The sequence below is a fragment of the Gossypium raimondii genome, chromosome 4 (assembly GCF_025698545.1).
Source record: "Gossypium raimondii isolate GPD5lz chromosome 4, ASM2569854v1, whole genome shotgun sequence".
Classification (NCBI taxonomy): Eukaryota; Viridiplantae; Streptophyta; class Magnoliopsida; order Malvales; family Malvaceae; genus Gossypium; species Gossypium raimondii.
Genome location: NC_068568.1, coordinates 50,360,380 through 50,385,097, shown reverse-complemented (window position 1 = coordinate 50,385,097; position 24,718 = coordinate 50,360,380). Strand labels below are relative to the sequence as shown.

The window sequence follows — 24,718 nt, the reverse complement described above, 5'->3', positions numbered from 1 at the left end:
TGAGTACTTCGATGGTTGTACGATCATTAGATGTGAATAAAGATACATTTTGTCCTTACGAGAATGATGAAGAGTTTCTTGGTCCTAAAGTACCATATCTAAGTGCCATGGGGGCATTAATGTATCTTGAAAACAAACCTGATATAGTTTTCGTTGTAAACTTGTTAGTAAGATTTAGTTCTTATACAATATGTAGACATTGAAATGAAATTAAACATGTATTTAGATATCTCAGAGAGACCACTGATACGGGGTTATTTTATTCAAATGATTTAAAATCCCTATTAGTCGACTATATTGATTTTGGATACTTATCAAATCCACATAAAGATCGATCTCAAACATGATATTTATTTACATGTGGGGGTACTGCCATTTCATGGCGTTCAACAAAGTAAACATTAGCTGCCGCTTTTTCAAATCATGCAGAAATAATTGCAATACATAAGGCAAGTCAAGAGTGTGTTTGACTAAGGTTATTGACCCAACATATCTAAAAGATATGTAATTTGCCTTTAAAGATGCCAACTATCTTATATAAAGATAGTGCAGCATGTATAGCTCAATTGAAGGGTGGTTACATCAAAAGTGACAGAACAAAATGTATTTTACTAAAATTATTCTTCACTCATGATCTTGAGAAAATAGGTGATATAAATTTTCAATAAATTCGTTTTAAGTTTTTATCACATAAGGTTTTTTCTAATAAGGTTTTAATGAGCCATATTATCTACCAATAGATATCCAAAGGGATTAATGAGACACATTATCTACTAATGGATATCCTTAGGGATCGAGATAAGTTTTGATGTTCTATTTCATTTGTACTTATTATGTTTATAAATAAATAAAATGTTTAAAGAAGCATTGTAATATGGGATCAATAAAATATATTCTCTCTGTATATTTTATCTTATTTTTTTTTATCATTTTTAAATCAATCACTCGACCCGACCCTTTTGGATTTTATATTTATATATATTTATCCATTTTAAAATATAAAAAGAAAAAAAAGAACAGTAATAATACTCGATAGCTCCAATCGAAAAATCGTTCTTGTTCGTCTTTCTTCTATTGTAAGATTTTGACATTTCTTTCTTTCTTCTTTCTCTTCTTATTCTGCCATTGAAGGGATCTGAATTTGACTCGAGCTCGGCGTGTCAACTGCGGCACGCCCTTTGAAAACGTTTGGCGCTTTGTGGTAGGTAACCTGAAGGGAGATGACTGAAGCTCACTTTACCTTTTGTTTTTCTTTCATTGATTCACAGTTCCAATTCTCTTCTTTTTCTTATTCGTTCTTGATTTATAGATTTTATTTACTTTTGATAAAATGATTTGATCTGTTTTAGTTCTTTGAATCGCATGATTTTCGAAATTTCAACTTTCTTTCGATTTCTTCTATTTCTTCTGTGATTTTAATCAAACTTCGCATTGCTTGATATTTCGTCTGTTCTGGTGTTCTGCGTGCTGGATCTGAACTCGTTTCTCTTGATTTTCGTTTTTCATTTAACTATTTTTTTGTCTGTTGTTTGGTCTCCGGTATAACAATGGAAAATTGATTGGAAAGGAAATTCTGAAGTTTATACTTTTCTTTTTAGTAATTCCTTTTTGTTATCAGTAGTATAAAAAATTCATCCCAATTGTTCTTTTTCTTGCACTGAGCTCTAAGAACGTAGCTGGCAATGATAAAATGTCTACTTTTTTTTTAGAGGCAATAAAATGTTTACTTTTTATTTATTTTTGTTCGGAATTTTCTTTTCAGGTGGATTAGAGGCTTTGTTGCCATTAGTTGAGTTCACGCTGTTCTTTGAAGGGGTTTTAGCGTGGGAGAAGTGAAAGGATTTTTGTGATGGGGATTTTTGATGGATTTCCCATTCCTCGAGATAAAGAAGTAAGCTTAATTCACTCTTCTTCTTGTCTTAAGAGTTTAAGCTTAATTCCTATACCAGTGTCTGAATATGTGTTGGACACTAATACTTCAACAAATTGAAATCAGAAAGTTTTAAGAGTATGAGCAACATAGGTTGTTGCTTTACTACTTTGTTTCTGCTATTGCTTGTAAAAAGATTGCCAACAAGCTGAATTGTGATAGGTTAGCCATGAATAAATGACCACAAAATCACATAATTCTAATATAGATTTCTTATATTCATGTAAATGTCATGTGCTTTGTTCTTGAGGAAAAAATGCAGTAGTAATATAATATATAATTATTCTTGAAAGGAACACTCTTCTCATATTCAAACAACTTTTCTTTTCGTTCAGAAACAAAAACTAAGTAATAGAAGTAACAGCAAAATGGTGTCATTATTATTGCAAAATTTGGCAATCATCTTGAGGCTGGTGGAGTTCGAATAGTATTCTGATTGTTGCTATGGTTTAGATTAGGATGCTTTACTTGGATGGTATTATTTTTTTGATTGGTAGGCAGCTTCATTTGCTGTTATCAAGCACCTGCTTTTGGTGAAGAATTTGATAAAATTAGTGAAGAACATAATGATGTATTTCTTAGATTACCCTATGTGTTTTAATGTTTTTTTCATGGTTCTTCTTCTGATTTCTTATGATTAATTGCAGCACTTAAGGGATGAACTTTCTAGAATAGATGAGAGTTGGGCAACTGCACGTTTTGATTCACTACCTCATGTTGTCCGTATCCTGACATCAAAAGATCGTGAAGGTGAGCTCCAGTTTTTAAAGGAACAAAGCGATGTTGTCGAGGATGTTGTAGATGAAGTTGTGCATGCTTATCACGGGGGATTCAACAAAGCAATTCAAAATTATTCTCAGGTTCTTTATTAGTTTCTTCCCAAGTTAAACTTTTGGACATTTTGCTTCTCAAGTTTCTCATTGCTTGGTTTTCTGCTAATGATATTTCATTTTTTCTTTTTTCTTTTTTTTTTTTTGGGGGGGGGTGGTGGTGGGAGGGTTAAATGGAAAATTAATTTACTTCAAAACCATTGTGGTGATTTGCTGCTGAGCACATGAATTTATGTTCATATTTTTCTCAGTAACACTTTTTCAGGTAATGCTGGGTCCTCACTCGGACAGGGAATATAGAACATTGTTCTCTGTAGTTTCGAATCATAAAATCATTTGATTTTTATTCTAAATCTTAATGGAAAATTACGGATGAATGGGAAAAAAACTGTCATTAACCATAATTATATACTATAACTGCCACTACCACTAGTTCATATTCCTTTGATAAATCATGGTTTCTACTCAGGATAACTATTATACTTTGTTGAGAAAGGGACTATATCCTTAAAAAGTAAAAATAAAAAATTTCCCTGTCATATATGGATAACTCACTATTAGATGTGGTGACACAGAAAATATTAGCAAACCTCAGAAGACTGAGGAATATCCCTAAAAATTAGAAACTAAAAGTTCTGCAGTCCTATATTATTAGCTTACTATTAGATGTGGTGACACTAAAAATATTAGCAAACATCTCTGAAGACTGAGGAACCCTACTGCTGTTGCTTATTTTGTAATTTAACAGAATTTTGGTAATTATTGTTATGTTTTTTCATTTGCTATGAAGATTATCCTTGTAATGGGTTAGGTCGGGATGGTGATTGTTTAGGGGGAGTGTTAAGTGGTGTTATCCCTCATATGTTAAGTATTAGGTTTCTCGTGATCTTATATTAAAGTTGGGCCACTCCACCTATTGCCCATTGGTTTTATGTTGGATGCTTAACAGTATCTAATTATATTGAACAGACTGGCCCAACAGGTTGAACGGAGAATAGGAGGTTTAACCTGTTTGACCTTTGGTCTGATTTTTACCTAGATTGATAAGTATAAGTAGTTATGATGTTAACATAATAGTGGGTTCAAAGGTGTTACTCCACAAACAGATGTCTCATTGTGTCATAATTTATGCTTCAAGAGGGATTCTTGCTGAGTTAGAAATGGGTAGGGACAAACATATGTTTCAGAGAATTTTGTTTTAATTTTTCTTGTCTTGTTTTTTAAGTTTTGATGGAATTTTTTCTTTTATTGATATTAGCATTTTGTTCATTGCAAGTGAACCATATTATCTTATGTTAATTCTTTTAAGGAAAACAATGCTATTTACTAGTTATTTTAGTGCTAAAAAATTCTATATTAACTATTAACTCTAGCAATCACGATCTAGATTCTGCACTTCTTTTATTGCTGTTTTATGGTCTGACGGACTCTATTGATTTATAAAACCATTTTAAATAGTACTAACAGAATAGCATAACTTAAAATTCAATTGAAATTAAGGGGTAATAAAGTTTAACACTCCCTCAAACCATAGATATTTTTCCAAATGCTACTAAACTAAGAGAACTATTTCTTTCTGTGTTTTCTCTTTTATAGTTTTTGCACTCGTGTCCTATGATTCTGCTGATCTGATACTAGGAAGAGAAAAGTTGCAATTCGTCATTGCCCTCTTGGATGATAATTTTATATACTTTTTTCTTCCAGATATGATATTTGGTTTGTTTTTATGGATTCTTAACCTTTTGTGTGTCGCTCTTCTGGCCCATGATTATTGTCCCATTTGAATCTCCAAAACTTTCGGGGATGCAGTAATTATTTTTGTATGTTTTACTTTTGTATATTCTCAAATAGTTTTCTCTTCAAAACATATCCTTTTGTTTTGCTCCCACAATATTTTGTCTAGTTCGAGATGTCCTGGAATGCTTTGTAAACTTTACAAAGTTAGCCTCACTTGCTGCTTCTCTCTTTATGCGCACGAATTTGCTAGGTAATATTTTGAAAATGAATGCTTTCTAAGACAAATGTAAGTACAATAAATGATGCCCCCATAAAATGTAGGAAGCCTAAAGATGGCTAAATATATGGGAAGAGCAAGGCTTTTTTTTTTCTTAATATTTTTTTCATTTTGGCTATGAAATTAAGATAATGTGCAAAAATAAAATAATAAAATATTGATTTTAAATCAAGACGCTCATTTTGGACTTCTAATATAGAAGTATAAAATATGCACGTGAATTAACTATTAAATCTCTAATTATGCCTTTGATCATCAATCCTATGTTATAGAGCCCTCTATCGGTCTGATCCTATGGGTGATAAATAATGGATGGATAAGAGTTTGAGGGACATGAATGATCCATACTATTATATATTTGAACAAATAGCTCGTACAAAATGAGTAAATAAATTTGCAAAACTAGTTTGATATGACACTTCCATTAGGTGCCATTTCTCGTGTCAGTGCCATTTTCTCTCTCTTTTCCTTCTCCTTTTAAAAATGAGAAGAGGAAAGTGTGTTTTTACATTTTTGGTTCCTAACTGTTCATTCTTCTTCAGAATTTTAAATCAAGACACTCATTTTTTGGGCATCTAGTATGGAATGAACTATGCCCATTGATCAAGTATTTAAATCTCTAGTTATGCCATTGATCATCAGTCCTGTGTTAGAGAGCCCTCTATCAATCTGACGTCCATCAAACACTCATGGTAATAAATCCCACTTAAGATAAAATAATGGGTAAGATTTGAGGGAATTGAAAGATCCATACTATAATATTTGAACAAACTGGCCATACAAAATACATAAATAAATTTACAATCAAAACTAATTATCTCTGGTATAGGTGCCATTTCTGATGTCAATGTCAATTTATCATTCTGTTTTCCTTCTTTTGTTGAAATTAGAAGTGGAAAGTTAGCTGTTACATGTTTTATCACTAACTATTCATTCCTTTTCAGATCTTGCGGTTATTCAGTGAATCTTCTGAAAGTATTGGTGTCTTAAAGGTTGACTTGTCTGAGGCTAAAAAATGTCTAGGTGTACGGAATAAACAATTGCATCAGTTGTGGTATCGATCTGTTACATTGCGTCACATAATTTCCTTGTTAGATCAGATTGAGGGCATAGCTAAGGTTTGTTGATTATTATTTCAACCATTCAAATGCTATTTTGTTAGGATTGAAATGCTTCATCTCCTCTAGAATTTGGCACTTCACTTCCTTTCATGTACCTATGTTGCTGCAGTAAATCAAGTAAATCTGAAACGCCACCTTGTTTGTTTGTTACATGGATCAGGTTCCTGCTCGTATTGAGAAGCTCATTTCTGATAATCAACTTTATGCTGCAGCTCAATCGCTTGTTCAGTCTGTATTGATGCTTGAGCGAGAGGGCCTCCAAACGGTATTTATAGTGTATTCTTTGCTTTACGTAGAAGAAAGTGAAACCTTGGTTTAGCTAGTGCTGTTTATACAATGTTGCAAGTGGTTTATCCCTTTATATTCTTTGCTTTATTTAGGTAAAATTTGGTTTAGCTCCTGTTCCTACCAGTTCCATGATTAAATTTGCACTGGATTAAAATGTTTCAACTTCTCTTACTCTTTTATCTTTTAAAGCGACTTGTTGCTTTGACATAAACAGATAAGCTGTCTGTTTTAAAGTTGTTAGACCTCCCAAATTAATTGGGCATATTTTCACGATTATGGCTAGGTGTTTTGTTAAATATCTGGAAAAAATGCACAAAAAAGGCCTTATTTTGACCCAGTTTCAGGTTGAACCCTACAGTTTTGAAAGCCTAGACATTGATCTCTAAATTAAATATGAACAGTTTTAACCTTCAACTAACAAGACCTTTAATTGTCATTTGGGCTGCACATGCTGTTCCAAAGAGATGCCAACACAATGTTCTCTCTTTGCTCGCTCTTATCATTGTAAATCATCTTCTTTTCTCTCTTTATTTGTGGTGGAATAACATTGATAGACTACACACAATTACAACAAAACCAAATGGAACAATTACAATTTCTAAACTATTCTTATGGAAAGTAATCCATAGTTATATAAATAAGTACAGAAAGAAAAATGGAAGCCATGTCATTTAAAAGCAAGAAGCTTAGTCTATGTTATGTTTGTTGTAATTTTATAAATTCAAATAAAGTTGGAGTGACGTCTTATTTCATATGTTCATAAAACATAGGCTCACAATAGCAATCAATCAACCTAGTGACAAAAGAAATCTTACTCTTATAAAAAGCTCATCTTTTTCTATGTCCACTTCACTTTTGTGAAATTGAAACTATATATATAACTTTAGATGCCTGAACTTAAATATTCTAACCTAATATAATCTAGGTTGGTGCTCTTCAAGATGTTCGATCTGACCTGTCAAAGTTGCGAAGTGTTCTGTTCTATAAAGTTTTGGAGGATTTGCATGCACATCTTTACAATAAGGGTGAATACAGGTATTTTTATCTATGAAGGACTTTTAACTTTCCATGGCATATTCTTTTTGCATTTCATCGTTTCATTTGTTCACATTCAATTGGAAAGAAATAAGTCTTATCTGGTTCTATACACTTTTTGCATTTTTTCTATGCCAGTAAAAGGCATTTCAGAAAGTTTTCCCTCTTACAGAACTTTTGGTCATTACGCCAACTAATTTTGCAGCTCAATTACATCAAGCTTGCATGAAAAGGATGATGAAGTGCCTACAACCACAGCTGTTGCATGCACTGCAAATACTTCGCATCCTGGCTCTCGAAGAACCAGGTCTGTGAGAGGTGATGGTATGTTTGGCAGTCAGGGAATTGTAGATGGGTCATACAGGCCAGGTTCCATTGATGAGGGGTGAGTCTAGATTTTTCCTTCCTTTTAAAATATTTTTCTTTATGTACTCTTGACTTCTCCCAGTCTCACATTTTAAAAAAATGAAACAAATTTATGATTATATTTGCTTTTCTCTGTTGTACATTCCTCTTGAAGGATGTTATGAGTTTCAAACATCATATAATTCATGCTTTAACAGTTATGATAGTGTTATTAGCATTACTAAGGGTTAATGACTCTGAATAGTTCTTTCCTCGGTTACAGTATGACCATGTCCAGCTGAAAACAGATTTCTTTCAGAATATAGGAGAGCAAACCTTCACTTCTGTTTTAGTTGAGTTTTATGGAAGAATGATTTGGATGCCAAACTTTCTTTTGAATCATACAGTATTAATATTTATGGCAACATGAAATGTGATTAAGTGATTTCGTCTACCAAGTATTCATCTCTGAACCTGTTATCTATTCTAAAATGCCTTCTTTTACGGATTTTGTTGCATAAATTTTTTCCCATTATCAATGTCTGCTCACGGGTTTAAGTTTTTATTATAAACTAATTATCAGATGTCTATACTGCTTGGTGTTGTAGATATGCAGAAAGTCATTAGGCTTTTTTTCTCCTTTAAGAAAAATTCTGTTTAGGATTCCTTTTTTTACTTGCTTTTTAGAAATATTATATTTCTCTGTTTGTTCAGTTTTCTGAATTTGTATTACCTTTTTCTTTTCTCAGTTCATCATATGATGGCCATGATGAGGATGGCTATTTGGAGCCACATGATAATGTTGGTGATGCAAAAGATGCCAAAGTCATATCCCATCAAATCCCATTGTGGTTTTCAAGTTCGACTCCTGATGAATTTGTTGTATGAGTACTTCACTTAACATTACCACATCTCATGAAATTGACTTAATTAATTTTTCTCACCATTAGCATTCAAATGCTGTTTTCGTTTTGGTGTTCTAGGAAACAATAAAAAAGAGTGATGCTCCACTTCATGTGAAGTATTTGCAGACCATGGTGGAGTGCCTCTGCTTGCTTAACAAAGTAGGTGCAGCTGGGGCTGTAATAAGGTTGGTTGCTTTGCTTAGGTAGTAGCATGTTTTGATAGAACTTATATTCTTTCATTGGTGCTTATAGATAGAATCTGAAAATGGTTTTCTATAACTATTCTAATATACGTTAATTTTCCTTTATCTACACATCTACTGATGATTTTTTTAGAGGGTTTTCTAATAAGATATATGAACTTAATAAGTCTGGATTTAAATTACGTACTGAGCATGATGGAAAGTAGTCTTGAGCCATTTTTTCCTTTGATAACTGTTCATACTTACAAATTAATGACATGATAAGTTCAAATAATAATTTATTCCTTTTTTCTTAAGTTCTATTATTTTCATTCTGCTCTTGATATTAATTGTCTTCATGATGGTTTATCCACGTAACAGCCAACGATTGCGACCCACAATTCATGATATTATCACTTCCAAGATTAAAGCGCATGCAGAATTCGCTAATTCTTCAAGGTCTGGAAATGATAAGGCCACTCGAATTGGTAACTCCACTCTGCACTCTATAAATGGACAGTTAGGAAGCTACCAGTTGCCTAAACAGAAGTGTCAGAATGGGATGTCATTGGCTGGGACTCTGTTGGCAGTGAGCCCTGTCTCCCTTGTGATGGCTCCTACAGGAAAAGCACAAGCTGCTGCAAAAGAACTTCTTGATTCAATTTTGGAGTCTGTTGTTCGGATATTTGGTGGGATATGGACTTTTTTGTTTATTACTCTTATTCTTTTCTATTTTGTTTACTCTTATATTAAAAATTGCAACTAAATTTCTCAGCTGTAATTGATCAGAGAATCATGTTGTTGTTGGAGAGCTTATTCAGTCAAAATCTTCCCTACAAAGTGACCCAAATGCACAAAAGTCAATGTCAACAAATGTAAACCTGGATTCTGAAGCATCTCAAGTTACTGGAGGCTATAGTATTGGCTTTTCCTTGACAGTTTTACAGGTCTTCTATCTTCTCTTGTGCTTTATTATTTCTTTTGGGCACTGATCTTGGCATAATAACCTGAACTTTTATATCTTCATTTTTCAATATTTCTTGCATTATGTGCTACAGAGTGAATGCCAACAACTCATTTGCGAGATTCTTCGAGCAACCCCTGAGGCTGCATCAGCAGATGCCTCACAAACTGCCAGGCTTGCAAGCAAGGTTCCTACAAATGAAAAGAGGCAAGTAACTGGAATCTCTTATGACAATACTCCCAGGAAAATAAGTATCCAGTAATAGTTTCCAGTGTTCCTTTACTTTGCTACCATATTTTCATATTTGGGTTACCTGGGTTGAATCTTCATGTAGCTTGGGCTGTTTTCTTTTATCAATACTGACCTACCATTTTAGAGCCCATATTCCACTATATGGGCTTCAATTGTTGTAATAATTTTATCCATAGAATTGCAATTATAGATGATATGCTATACTATTTTCTCCTTAATTACGGCAAAAATAAATATCAAATTGATTTTCTTTTTTGTACAGGCTACAGTTTGAGGTTTTTTCCTTAAGCGGTTTTATCCCACATTAGTCAATGTTTGAGTTTGTTGTGCTTGCATTCAGTTGGGCCTCACCATAGCCAGTTGGTTTTAGGTTGGATGCTTAATATAGAAATAGAGCCCAAGTTTGTTGTGTTTTTCATTGTTTTTCCCCCTTATTTTTTCTTTGACATGTTAGATCTGTTGTTGGTATTGGTTTAAACTTTAAAGATTACGGGGAATAACTGGTCTTTTCGTTCATTAGTTAAGTCATTAGTTCTCTGTGGCTTGATGTTCGAATTAGGCTTCTTGCCTATAGTCTATTGGTTCTTGCTTGGATGCTTAACATTTTGTACCGTAGCTATCACTTTTACTTTGGTTTTATCATTATAACTGTGATAATTTAACTGGTCCCACTGTTCATTAGTTAAGTCTTTAGTTCTCTGTGGCTCGATATTCAAATTAGGTTTCTTGCCTAGTATATTGGTTCTTGCTTGGGTGCTTAACATTATGTACCATTGCTAGCACTTTTTCTTTGGTTTTACCATTATAACTGTGATAATTTGCTTACTAAATTCCCTTAATTTTGTTCGACAAGTGTGAAAGTTGATAGTGTTGGTTACAGGGATGGGTCAGAAGATACACTCACTTTTGCTTTCCGTTTCACAGATGCTACCGTTTCAGTTCCGAACCAGGGTATGATAAAGTCAAGTTATTGCAAAACTCATTGAATTGTTTTTGGTTCTTTTGTGATAATCCATATATTATTAATGTGATTTGATATTATATTAATGAGCTCTCCTTGGTGAAGGAATTTCAGTTATTATTTGGCGAAGATCCCCTATTTTTTATTATTAGTATGAATCAGCCAAGGAGGGATTTATGTCTGCCCAATTAATCAAAATTTTTGGCTAATATCCTAAAAAAGCCCTTAAACTACCACTTTGTTTAAAGGAACCCTTATACTATTTTTGTAGGTAAGCCCCTAACAATTTTTTTGTATCCACGAAAGCCCTTGATTTTAATATTAAAGCAAAAATATTTTGAAAATGTAAAACTAATTTCATATGCTGATGTGAATTTGATGAGAATATTAATAAAATAATACTTTTGAAAGTAAAATAAAAGAATATTTGAATTATTTTTCTTGAAAGTGCTTATATACATAATGCACTTAATCACTCTTTTGAAAATTCTAATTACACTTCTAAGTTTTTTGTTTAAGTGTATATAATTTCCATTGTATCAATAATAAATTAAGATAAGAGCTTGAAATTCAAAATATTTTTACTTTAACATTAAAATCAAGGGCTTTTGTAAGTAAAACTCCTAGGTTAGAGGCTTATTTAACTACAAAAATAGTATAAGAGTTTCTTTAATCAAAGGTAGCGTTTAGTATGATGGAAAGTGGTCACTTTCCTAGGAATTTAATCGGTTGGAAAGTGATTCCAACGTTTGGTATGTTCAATTTTATTCACTTTCCTTGGAATCTAACATTCCTTGTGGGAGTTACTTTCCCATGAACATAGCAAAGTGATTCTCATGATAAAAGGTGGGAAAGTTACTTTGTCATGTAGATTGGAAAGTTAAAAAAAATATTAAGACAAAATCAACGCTATATTGGTTTATAGTATTAGTATATTAATAAACAAACAAAAAAAAGCTATTGTCTCCTTCCTTCTACTTGATTTTCTCTATTACTCCAAAGGATTCTTCGCAAGAAAATTTTTCCTAATTTTATTTTTATATGCATATTTAATCATCTATATAGTATACCATTTACATATTATATTTATTTTCTATTGTTTTTCTCTTTTCTTTTTGGTATATTAATTGAAAATTCAACTTTATTATAGTATTTATGAATATTTACGAGCAATAGGGAAAAAATTAAGGTCTAGGTTTAACTCTAAGACTGATTTGATAATAACCATTTTATTTATAACATTATAAGTTTATTATATTCTCTTGTTGATTTAAAAAAAATCACTTTTTGATATCTACTTGAACCAAAACAACAATTCTTTTGTGAGAATTAGGTCATAGTTTAGGTTTAATTCATTACAAAATTGGGGCTTCTTTGGAACATCTTTATTCTTTTTGAGATTTAGCACTAAAAGAAAGAACAATAAAGAACCAAAAGAAGGTAACCAACTCTTCTCAGCTACAAATTTGATTTAGCACTTGTATTTATGTGAAATATTTATCTTTTTTGTAGAATATGGTCAAAATTGTTCCATTTAAGCTATGTAGGAATTGTGGGTTAGACCGCCTATAGGTTTATATTCATTTGATTTAATTATTTGTAGTTTTGCACATAGCAATACATGGAATTAACTTCTTCTTTTTTATATTCTTAGGTAGCCTTTAGCTAAAACAAAACGTGATTTCAAGTAACTTTTTAATTTATCGCAAAACAAGTTTTATATATACTTAATTTTATATATGCATTATTATATTTAGAAAATACATGCAAGACAAATTGGAAACAATTTTACATTCAATTAAAATATAAATTAAAAAAATTAAAACTATCAATTAAATTTTATTATTACATATTTAATCCAATATTTGTTAAGAATAAAATTTATTATAAAAATTAAATGCATGAATATTACCTTTTATTCGACAAGGTTAAATTTGTAAGTTATTGGTACATTCCTAAGCAAGTACTTAGTGAACCAAATGTGATAGTGGAACTTTCCTGTGATTTTAATCAATACCTTCTAATGTATACCAAGCATTGTAAAGCAACATTCTTGGCAATCACATTCTAAAGAATGTCATTACATTGGAATCATACCATGGGAAAGCACCAAACGCTATCTAAATGTAGTAGTTTAAGGGCTTTTTAGTGTATTAGCCATTTTTTTAATCCAATTTGCTTGATTCAGCAAGAAGTTGGAGTAGGAGAATTTTAATTATGCTGATTTAATATAGTCTCTCTCTCTCTCTCTCTCTATATATATATATATATTACTTTTTCTTTGCAGTAGCCATTCATTATTTCTTTCTTTAAGTGTGGTGATTGGAAACTTTTGTTTTCCATTTCCTTGTTGAGTTGCAAATTTTATAGGTGTAACTTCTTTGACATGTTCAATTTGTTAATCATCTCCTTATCAACATATTTTGTTGTATGCATGTCTACCATATAGGCGTTGATCTCATTCGCCAAGGATGGAATAAGAAGGGTCCCAATGTTTCACAAGAAGGTTATGGCTCTGCAACTGTCTTGCCTGAGCAAGGCATTTATCTAGCAGCATCTTTATACCGGCCCGTTCATCAGGTTTGGGACCATGAGAATCAAATACCTATGTTTTCAAACTTGTCTTTTGTTACATGTTCATTGATGGGTCTGCAAATGGCCTTCTGTAATCTGATATGTGGTGCAGTTTACAGACAAGATTGCTTCTATGCTGCCAAAAAAATATTCCCAGCTTGGGTAAGTCTCTTGTCCAGGCTTGTGTGTGGCACAAAGAAGTGACACTTTTTGTGAATGATATGCAAAGTAGTTAAGGATAGCTGGTAGGCAAAGAGCACAAGTATTTTTCATATCCTGCTGTGCTCTACTTTTGTCAATCTCTTACCAAAGTTTTCAGGTTTGCAGTGACATGTGGAAAGGGAAAATATTTAAAACCCTTAAATTTCTCTCTGTATTATCAAAGCTCTGTGATTTGTAAAATATGCTAACTCATTTGCAAGTGGTCTGTAACTTTGACTTTAATGTTCTTTTGTGTCCTAAAACTTCTATAATTGCAGGAATGATGGGCTGCTAGCCTTTGTGGAGAACTTTGTGAAAGACCACCTTTTGCCAACTATGTTTGTTGAATACCGGAAAAGTGTACAACAAGCTATATCAAGCAAGTTCTATAACCATATGGCTCCCACAATTATTAATAGTCATTTTTCAATCCATCCTCATGTTAATAGTTTTTGTTAGATGATAAACTGTCTATCAAAACTTCTCATCTCATTTTCATATTAGTCATACTATTGGTATTTTCAATATTTAGCACCTTAAGATGCCTATTACAAGAAAGACAAGGAAGGGTTTGATCTTGTTTGTTGAATATTAGTGAGTGTACACTGAAAAGATGGTTGGCACAATATAATTTAAAAATAGAAATAAACCTGCATGGGATATTAGCCATAAATAAGGCAGCAATGAGATTAATGGAGCATTCATTACCTATTTACATGGATTGAGTGAAAGAAAATATACATGTCCATTTTCTAAGTAACGTAGTGTAGTAATTTCGTTTCAGAAAGCTGAGAATAATGGAAGAAATTTCTGTGAGAACTGAAATCTATGTTGCAAGAGACTGGAGGTGGGTTGTATAGGGGAATGCAAGGTTAAAAAATGGTTCTTCATCAGTTATATCAATATATGATGCTCCAGTTTTTGTTCCATCTTTGTTTCTCCTTTAGGACTTTTTGGTCGGATTCCTTTCATGCTCTTAACCTGAAAATGTTTTCTTACAGGTCCAGCTGCATTTCGGCCACGGGCAAATCCCTATGTTTCATATAATTCATCCATTGAGAAAGGTCGACCTGTCTTGCAGGGGCTTCAGGCTATTGATTTCTTAGCAAAAGAGGCAAGTTTATCTTATTTTCTTATTTCCTGAAGAAACTTTTTTCCTTCCCTCCTTTTCAATCTCATTATATTATGTAAAGAAACACAGGAAATTGTGGATTACTGAGATGCCTTTCATTGAAGCTGGAGCAGCCTTCAATTACAAGTGAAATGTAACCAACTTCCTTAAAAGAAGAATTGTTCAAACTTATAAAATGTACTAAGAGAATCTAAACAACCCAACAAATGAAGAAGAATTATTCGAACTTGTAAAGTATCCTAAAAGAATCAAAACAAATCAAAAAAACAAGATAAGCATAAATACAAGGTTATTAACAAGAAAACACTTGTGCCAATACACCCCTCCTAAAGATAGGCAACATACAAAAATGCCTGGCTTGAACAAATGATGGTCAAAGCTGGTTTTGGAAGAGCTTTGGTGAGAGTATCTGCTAGTTGATCTATGACATGGATGTGAACAACTTCAACTTGCTTTCACACGTATGGAAAATCCACCGCAGTATGTTTCATTCAATTATGGAAGACAAGATTATCACAAAATATGTGACGCCAACATTATCACAATAGATGGTGGGAGTTTTGCAAAGCAGTATATGCAATTCAAGGAAAAGATTCTTTACCCAAGCCGCTTCAGCAAGGTCACTGGCAACAGCACGATATTCAACTTCCGTTGAGGATCAAGCTATTGTTCTTTGTTTTATTTAGGGCCAGCTTACAGGATTTTGTCCGAAGAACAAAAGATAAGCAGAAGTAGAGGCTAATCATTGACATTCTCCAGCCCAATCCACATCAGAATATGTGTAGAGACTAAAATCCTTACTTCTGTTTAATCATAAACCAAACTGAATAGTGCTTCGAAGAGACCATAGTAACCGCTTTAGTGCTTTCTAGTGAATCTCAGAGGGATTACATGAATTGAGACAATTTGTTGAGAGAAAAACAGATGTCTAGATGGGTGAAGGAATATTGTAGCTTCCCAAGAACCTTTCTATTTCGGGTTGCATCGGTTAGTGAAGAACCATAGTTGGGTTGCAATATTTTAGTGGCACTCAATGGAGTTTTAGCACCAATGCAGTCCTTCATACTTTCTTCACACAATATGTCACTTATATGATTAGATTGTGACAGGATAATGCTATCTACATCTCGTAGCACTTCAACACCTAGAAAGTAGTTTAGAGTGTCAAGATCTTTTAGAAAAATGATCAGCAAGGGAAGTAACCTGGTTAATAATTGAGGTGTGGCTGCCAATTATTATGATATCATTCACTTAGACTACCAAATACATAGTTGTCTAGGACCCAAGACGTATGAAGAGTGAAGCATCGTATTCAGATGTTACAAATCCTAGATATAGTAGATGAGTCTTGAGTTCAAGGTACCAAGCACAAGGAGCTTGCTTGAGTCCATAGATTGCTTTTTTTAAATGGAAAATGTGGGAGGGGTATGCCTTGTTTTCAAATCCCGGAGGTTGGACCATATAGACCTGTTCATCGAAATTGCCTGGGAGAAAGGCATTGTTAACATCTAGTTGTCACAAAGACCAATTGAACTATATGACAATTGAGAGCACCCAACGAACAGTAGTGAGTTTGACTACCAGATTGAATGTAATTTGGAAATCAACACTAGGTTGTCGAGTAAACCCCTTAGCCACTAGTCTAGCTTTGTAACAGTCTATAAAACCATCAGCTTTCCTCATGATCCTGTCAACCACTTTCAAGAAACAATATTTTTAGTCGGATCGTGTGGTACCAATTCCCACATTTGGTTTTTCATCTATGCATCAAATTCATTTTTCTCTACTTTTTTGCCATTCAGGGCGTTTATTAGCTTGTTTGAAACTGTTTGGAGTGGATGTGAGTGATAGTTGAGCCATGTAATAAAAAATTGTTTTGGTTTATAGATATTGTTTTAGGAAGGGGTGGCCCTTCATTTTGGAGGTGAGGGAAACAATGGTCTAGCTGTATGTGGTTGGGTAATTGTTGTTTGAGTTACTAACAATAAAACACTTGTGCCAATATTATGTTCATTTTTTCGCATATTGGGTTTTTTTTCATTTAGCATTTTCCTTTGTTCATCTTTAATGTTCTCCCTACATGTTTCTGGACCATCTACAGCTGTTCTTTTTGTCATAACAATGAACTTTATTTTAACTAGGTGCTTGGTTGGGCTCAAGCAATGCCTAAATTTGCAGCTGAACTTGTGAAGTTTGTGCAAACTTTCCTTGAACGAACCTTTGAAAGATGTCGAACTTCATACATGGAGGTATGGATTCTTCCGTATACATGTTCTTCCTTAAGGTTGCTTTTATATGCTTTTTAACATGCTCTTCATTTGTTGTTGATCTTTGTTTGCCAACTAATTCTAATTAGTTGTTCTCTCTATTTTCGAAGTGTTTGGTCAGATCAATAACCTGTGAAATTATTAAGAAAGAAAATTTTACATAAGAATGTTTAGATGTCTTCACCTGATTAATTATTGTTCTAGATATTATTAATAGATAGGTTGTTTATAGTTGTGCAAGACATTAGCCTTAGGTGGGAGGCATGGGTAGAAGGGGGGAGCATTTTTGCTTTTTTTCTTCTCTCCCCCTCTCTTTGTGTTTAACATGGATCCAAACTTTTGAAGATATATTTTTCAGTGCGTAAGTGGAATTGCATTTATTAGCATGGATAAATTGTCAAACAAGGGTTAAGATGTATGATTTTTCTGTCTACTGTAGGCCATGTAAACTAAGGTGTGAATATGACAGGTTAGTCATAGCAGCTCCTCTAATCTATAAGGTACAGATGGAAATGGACTAACAATGCATAAACAAAAGCAAAGAATCTGACCGATAGAAAAATGTTAATGGCATTTTACGACTGTTAAAAAGCTTCCAAAAGATAAGTACCAAGAAATGTCCTAAAAGAATCCAAAATAGGCTAAAGCATGTTTGGTGTTATCAAAACTGATTCCACCTCTAATGTTTAATATGTTATGCCGTTGTGTAAACCAAGAAGCAATGATGTTCATGCTTGTTGAAATTATTTGATTGAGATTGTTGAAACTATATTTTTTCATTATATTAATGTGAATCTAATAGAGAGTTGGTCTTTATACATTTATTTTGTACAGTAATAGACATTTTTCATTCATAAACATGTGTTAATATTTCAGGCAGTTCTTGAGAAGCAGAGTTATATGGTCGTTGGAAGGCATGATATTGACAAATTGATGCGATGTGATCCAGCTAGTGCATGCTTACCGAATGCACTTGGTCAGTCAAATATGGGAAATATTGTTTCTGATATGGAAAGTATGGAGATTGAATCAGAACTAAATGAACTCCTCTTAAATTTGCGTCCTATTAGGCAGGTACATATGTTGGGTGATGACTTATGCCCTACTGTTTCAAAATTTCCTTCGAGTAAATAGCTATGTACTGTTTAATCCCAGAAAAAGGTAACTTATTATGCATCTGAGCTTGACTTGCTAGTGAAACTTAGGTGCCACCTTTTGTATAAATTGAAATTTGATGTTGTTTAAGTATAAATTGAAGGTAGTCATTCTCTCTTAACACATTTTGTGCAGGATAATCTAATCCGTGATGACCATAAACTTGTTTTGCTGGCATCCCTGAGTGATTCATTGGAGTTTGTTGCAGACTCCATCGAAAGGCAAGTTCTTTCATCTGGCTTGAGTTGGTATTGGATTTAATATGCAATGTTCGTGAAGCAACAGTGGGTGTTAAACAGTAGTTTATGAGGATATAGGGAGTTATTAATAAAATTGACATGTGCAGCTTGAGATCTATTCCCTGGATTCTAGCACATGGATCTTGATGTTTACCTACATGTACCAAAGCTTTATGATACCCCTATAAGTTTAGAAAGTAGCTTTTTTTGTTCTTCTATGTGATTCAACCACGTATTTCTAGATCCAAATAATTGGTGAGATAATGTGATTAATATTTGTAACCAAATATTTTGTATATAGGAGTCATGATAGGAAATTGATTTTTCTAAACCTAAAGCTGTATGTGCAACTGAATAGATCTTTGCATCGAAGGAAAATAAAATGTTACAGAGCATTAATTTCACAATCTTTTCCCCCCTTTTTTTTCCCTGGCATATATATACAAAGAATAATATCTTCCTATCCAATATACATCATTTCAATAATAGATCCTTCTGCAAGAATGATGTCATGATAGACAAATATGATTTTGAGTAACTTCCTATCCAATATATTTTCTGCTATCTCATACATTTAAAAAAAATATGTATTGAATATGTAGACTTGTACAGTCGACCCCACTAGCAGCACTAAACAATGTGGAGACTAGCAATAAACAAACAAGCAGTTCACCAGCTAGGGATCTGGCATCATTTGCAGATGAGTACAGAAAACTAGCTATTGATTGCTTGAAAGTTTTACGGGTGGAGATGCAGCTGGAGACAATTTTCCACTTGCAGGTTTGTCCAAATAGCTTAATTTTAGATTTACTTGAAGAATCACTATGCGGTGAAGGCACCTGTAGGTAACCAAGCATTATGGCTCCAACAGGAAATGACATCTAGGGAATACCTGGACAACCAGGATGCGGAAGAGCCTGATGACTTTGTTATTTCACTTACTGCACAGGTTATTTTCTCCATTTCTTATTATCTTGTAGCTTGTTTCAGTTTTAAACTTCTAATGATAATTGTCCATCAGTTCATGCTCCTATACTCTGTTGCTCCATCTTTTCCTTTTCTGAAGTACCCACATCCAATACTTATGTTCAAACATATAATGGAATAGGGTGTGGAGGATATGACTCTCCAAGGAATCTTCAAATACATTGAAAAACTTAGAAATAAATTAAACATACCCATGAAAGATGGGTATCAACATCCAACACTGACACCCAAGTCTGGAAATATGGACTCCTATAATCTATCAAGTTGTTATGTACTCAGTGGGTAAAACCTCATGGGGAAATTCAATTTGAATTTTGGCTTAATATGAAGGATTGTTCTACCATTTCATGTTCAGCTGTTTGTTTGGTATCTTATTTATTTGTTTATTTTTACATGTCTTTTTTAATTTTATGGTTATTTGGTAAGTAGTGGGCATCTTTCCCTGTAACTTCTTTTGAAAATAAAAAGCAGCTTGGGTCAGCTGCTTGATTTTACCTTTGATGACTATTAATGAGAAGCATCATTTAAATTTGACTTTCAATTTTCTCTGTGTATAGATAACACGCAGGGATGAGGAAATAGCTCCTTTTGTTGCTGGAGTGAAGCGTAATTATATTTTTGGTGGAATATGTAGCATTGCTGCAAATGTATCACTTAAGGTTGGAGTTCATTGTTAACTTTGATTCTAATTTGATCATTGTTCAGATTAGTTTTTATTTAGTGTATTATCTCTATTCCTCTAACAATGTGAAATTACTTCTGAATAGGCTTTGGCTGACATGAAATCGATCAATTTGTTTGGAGTTCAGCAGATATGTCGGAATTCAATTGCTCTGGGACAGGTCAGTATGTCTTTTTATTTTCAGATGGGATGGGATGGGATGGGGTGGGGTAGTGCGATGGCATTTATTTTATCTTTGAAGGTGCTTGAAATAATATGACAGTATTCCCATTTTTTCTCTAGCTCATCCGCTTTACTATGCAATTCTGTTGTGATTTTCTCGTCTGTTGAGTCCATTCTCAAGTTTTCTTTATATGAAGATTACAGTCTTGAATTTTCCCTTACAAGCAAACTCTCATCTTTTCTTATGTTGCTCCAACTCTTCATTTTTCTTGAACCATGTCTGACACCCAAGTCATACACATTTTCGGCCATGCGAATGTGACCCTCCAAGCAGTAAAAATTGTCCGAGAAAGTAACAGTTCCGTATGTGCAAAAATCATTTTACTCTTTCTCCTCGCTTTCATCTTTTTTACCTTTACTTTTCTCATACAAAAGGATAATTGGTTCTTATGAAAAAGGGTATACATTATTCTAGCATCAGTCGCATAACCCTATCCTTCCATGCAGCCTTGCTTGGTTTTGCTTTATGGTCTTAATGTTTTGCCGAGAGTTTGAATGAAAATAAGTTCCAAAGCTTTTCCGAAATTCAACTGGTTCAGATGTATCCTTCTGATTTAGGTTTTGCATGTACGAAATGATCCTGATTTTACCATCTCTGCTGTCATAACAGGCCCTTGCAGCTATCCCTTCAATTGACAGCGAAGCTGTACAACAGAGACTTGATCATGTCCGAACCTATTATGAACTGTTAAATATGCCATTCGAGGCAAGCTATTGGAACTCATAGTCCATTTTGTTGGTGGTGAATAAACTTTTATGCCATTCCAATTTATTCATACTTTCCTTGATTGCAGGCCTTGGTTGCCTTCATTACCGAGCACGAGCACTTGTTTACAGCTGCAGAGTAAGTAGCGTTAACTAATATCTTCTAGTTGAAGCAAAATATTTGGCATTAGTTAAGTGACAAATTATGCTTCGTTTTGACAGGTATGCTAATCTTCTAAAAGTCCAAGTCCCTGGAAGGGAGATACCTCCTGATGCACAAGATCGAATATCAGAGATTTTATCACGTTAGCAGTCGAAGTGGCTTGATTTATATCTTCCAAATCATATGATCTTTGCTTGCATAGTTAATTTCTGGTGTCCCTATCAGTACAGCAGAGTGTGTGGGTCATGCTCCAACTACGGGTATTGTTTAGTGGAATGCCAGAGAGACGAGGTTTGTTTTATTGCATTCGTAGTTATAATTTGTTATTGGTGTAGTATCAATTTTGTGAGCTGCGTGTTTCTCCGATTATATTTATTGCTGGTTGTGGACATTCTACATCCCAACTTCCAACTGCTATAGGAAGTCCAAGTTCGATAAGAAACATCTATTTTTTAACCCATGTGGCCTCTCAACTTCCCCAAAAAAGTTGCACCTGAATTCAGATAAAATAGTAATTAGATGTGTGGAAAAAACCAGATCAAGAACCGATGAACCAACCGTTATGAAACTGGTTTTGGACTAGTAAAATATAAAGTAAAGAAGGTACAGAACAATACAGAGAAGTCTCTATTTTTATTTATCAATACAAAATTTCAAATGAAATAAAATTTTACGACATTAAAGTGTATTAAACTTCTCTTGATAGACATTTAGTTTACAAGAAAATATTTATAACACTCTAAAAATCTTGTGAGGGAAGGAAAGACGGTAAACATATTCTCATTAAAAATCTCATCGAGAAAATTTAGTGAGACAGAACTGTAGTCAAAGGAAAGAAAGGTATAGTGTGTTTCTACTTTCTTTCATGATAACATCGAATGGATTTGATAAACATTTAGGAGTTATGAGAGAGAAATTTTATTTTAATTTCTTGAAGAGTTTTAACAATAATCATAATAAATTTTGATCATGAATTTTCAATAATTTTAAATTATGTTCAAATTAAAACAATGCATAGATATTGAACGATCTTTTAGGAATTTTTATATATATTCAGTATTCTAATTTTTCTAAGAATATATTGTAGAACAATCATTAGATTATTAGATGCATGGCAAAATTTTTGTGAATTATCAAATTAATAAGATATGTAAAGGTGCTTTCCACATAATACTCAAAATTCTTGGTGAGGTGAGCGGTTAGAATGAAGAAGATTTGTACTTGGAGTGTGGGTTGAAAGCCATTTGGGTTTTAGACTTTCGGTAAATTTTGTTTGCTTTCATGAGCTGAAACATGAAATCCATTTAATGAAGTTTTAATGGTCGAGATAAAACTGAAAAAAAATTTGAGAATTAAAGCTGAAATTTGTGTGCTAAAATAATCTAAATTGAAATTTCTTAAAAGAACCATTTAAGTACAAATTAAGAATTTAATTTAGTTACTGATTTTGAAGAGAGAATAACAGGGGCAAAGCCCGACAAGATGAACAATTTATTTATTATTTTTAAATTTTTTAAAAATATTTTATTTTGACAAAGGTGAAGGACTGAATTATTAAAATGCCATTAAAAGGGTAGTTTTGAATTTTGAATGATAAAAGTTTATAGATCGAGGATATATTACACAGGGCTCGAGCTTTCTTTATCATTTTAAATGACATAACAAACTTAATTATAGGGCCAAGTAACTAAATATATTATAGTACATGTGACAAAAAATAAATATGACACTATTCTCAAAATCTATTTATAATCTATTGAGAATATAGGATATACTAGTGTCACAGGACTAGAATTTTCGTTCACAATTTGTGTGGCATTAGGTAATTTCTTCGTTTTAAATGTGTCTAAGTCAGCCTAACTCTCGTAAAGTGAGGATTCTCGTAGAATTCCTAAGGCACCAAAATATAGCAAGCGCAATCTCAAAGATAAAAGAAGCTAGACAGAGCAGAAAAGCAATGCATAAGGTGTTTGAGTAAATGCTCTTAATATATTTTTTAGCTCAAAGAATAAAATACAATTGATGATTACAAATGAAGGGGTGACTCTATTTATAATTGAGCTCTCCCAAAACAGACAGTATAGATTAAGTTACTTTGACGGACAAGATCGAAGCCTATCTATAATTAAGGGAATTACACAATCTCAAGATTACAAATTTTATCGAATTACAAATCTTCTAAAATTACTTTCTTTATTTACTAAGGTAGCCTTAATTTCCCAAAAGTGCTTCGTTGGGCCACCAAGACTTTACATGGATGTGCTTCATCACTTGTTCTTTGAATTGAGTCAGTTCAAGTGGGTTAAATGAATCTCATTTAATATGTAGACCTTCATGGGACGTTCTTTGTGCTTTGGTTACGGGCTTTAAATCGTGACTCGTGACTTTTCCCTCACCCATTCTCGCAATGCCCTCATTGTGTTTTCGAAATGACATTGGTTTGATTCGCCTCAAAACTTTCTCAACACCTTAGCCCTTCTCGACTAGTCTCACTAGTTCCGTCCTTTGGAACCTTTGCCTCAACTTCCATCGTCTCTTAACTCAAATCATTTCACTCGTTGGTACATCTCGTTTGCAAGAGCACGCCACTTTTCCTCGCCCACATTGTGACTTGCCTTAATTGAGATTCCCTTGATCCGTGCGCATCTACTTCAGCATGCCCACGTTGAACACCGGGTTAACTTTGAGTATTCCTGCTAACTCTCATTTGTAAGCCCCTCGGCTTACCCGCTTCAAAACTCTAAAAGGGTCCCTATGTCTTTACAAAGCCAACGGTAAGTCAAAATGAAAAACACTACTAAGTTGTTTGAGATGCACCTTGCTCGTTGTATTTACTCTTCTCAACTTTTCAGTTTGCATCACTACTTTACCCCAAAGTCTGATGCACAACCTACCTCTCTCATAGGTGATAGCTCCATTGATAGGTCAACTAGCTATTTATTGGTTTTTTGCTCCACTAGCGTTTTCAAAGGGGTTTTTTCAGCACTATGATCTACCGAGTCAATGTTCCTCCTATACGAAATATCATCGGGTAGCTGGATTGTCGATAATACCTTGGTTTCAACCCTCATGTCTCGATTTACTAGCACAACAGTTCGTGATATTGGATCATCAAATATATGAATGAAATCAGTAAAAGGAAAAAGACATGTCTTAATCTTGTCAAAGAAGTTCAAGCCAAGAACAAAATCGTAATCATCTAGGTGGATTACCTCGAAATCTTCCTTGCTTTTCCACTCGCTAATTTGTTGCTCAACTCCTCGTGTTACTCCTACAGTAGGTACCTCTTTAGATTGTACCGTGTTGATATTCTTATTACACTTTCTAATCGAGAGACCAAGTTTGCCCGTGGCTCTCTCCGATATGAACAAGTTTGATGCTCCTATATCAACAAGAGCACTACTTCTCCGGCTTACAATTTTGATGTCCACAAACATCAACCTTTCTTACCTGTTATTCCTCTTTGTAGGAATAAGTACCATTGACTCAAGCTTTAAAGCCTTACTTTCATCGGGCTTCACTTTCTCTCCTTTACTGATCGTGGATAGCTTAGATCACTCTAGA

The 24,718-nt window shown here is 33.6% G+C and overlaps 1 protein-coding gene across 2 annotated transcripts; it reads left to right on the top strand.

Annotated features, from left to right (window-relative positions):
• The first annotated feature begins 1,017 nt into the window (after nt 1–1,017).
• LOC105779899 (exocyst complex component SEC8) lies at nt 1,018–21,610 on the top strand. Of its 2 annotated transcripts, none has more exons than XM_012603877.2 (27): nt 1,018–1,201; nt 1,763–1,891; nt 2,578–2,790; nt 5,719–5,892; nt 6,056–6,160; nt 7,109–7,218; nt 7,424–7,603; nt 8,313–8,445; nt 8,547–8,653; nt 9,032–9,339; nt 9,440–9,597; nt 9,709–9,821; nt 10,747–10,817; nt 13,277–13,407; nt 13,514–13,563; nt 13,881–13,981; nt 14,604–14,716; nt 16,876–16,983; nt 17,878–18,075; nt 18,292–18,377; nt 18,998–19,175; nt 19,267–19,344; nt 19,940–20,041; nt 20,150–20,224; nt 20,897–20,992; nt 21,081–21,130; nt 21,214–21,610. In XM_012603877.2, exons 2-27 carry the CDS (start codon nt 1,850–1,852, stop codon nt 21,299–21,301), a joined length of 3,168 nt encoding a protein of 1,055 aa, XP_012459331.1. In that variant the 5' UTR covers nt 1,018–1,201; nt 1,763–1,849; the 3' UTR covers nt 21,302–21,610. The 2 variants fall into 2 exon arrangements, with proteins under 2 accessions (XP_012459331.1, XP_012459329.1); XM_012603875.2 differs by having other exon boundaries at nt 1,018–1,205.
• Nucleotides 21,611–24,718: the final 3,108 nt, after the last annotated feature.

Bases quoted from the DNA above. Each gene is read 5' to 3' on its own strand.
- LOC105779899 (XM_012603877.2), top strand. From the start codon at position 1,850: ATGGGGATTTTTGATGGATTTCCCATTCCTCGAGATAAAGAA. The intron at 13,408-13,513 runs GTTTGGGACCAT...TATGTGGTGCAG, and splicing joins TATACCGGCCCGTTCATCAG to TTTACAGACAAGATTGCTTC. The intron at 20,225-20,896 runs GTCAGTATGTCT...CTGTCATAACAG, and splicing joins ATTCAATTGCTCTGGGACAG to GCCCTTGCAGCTATCCCTTC.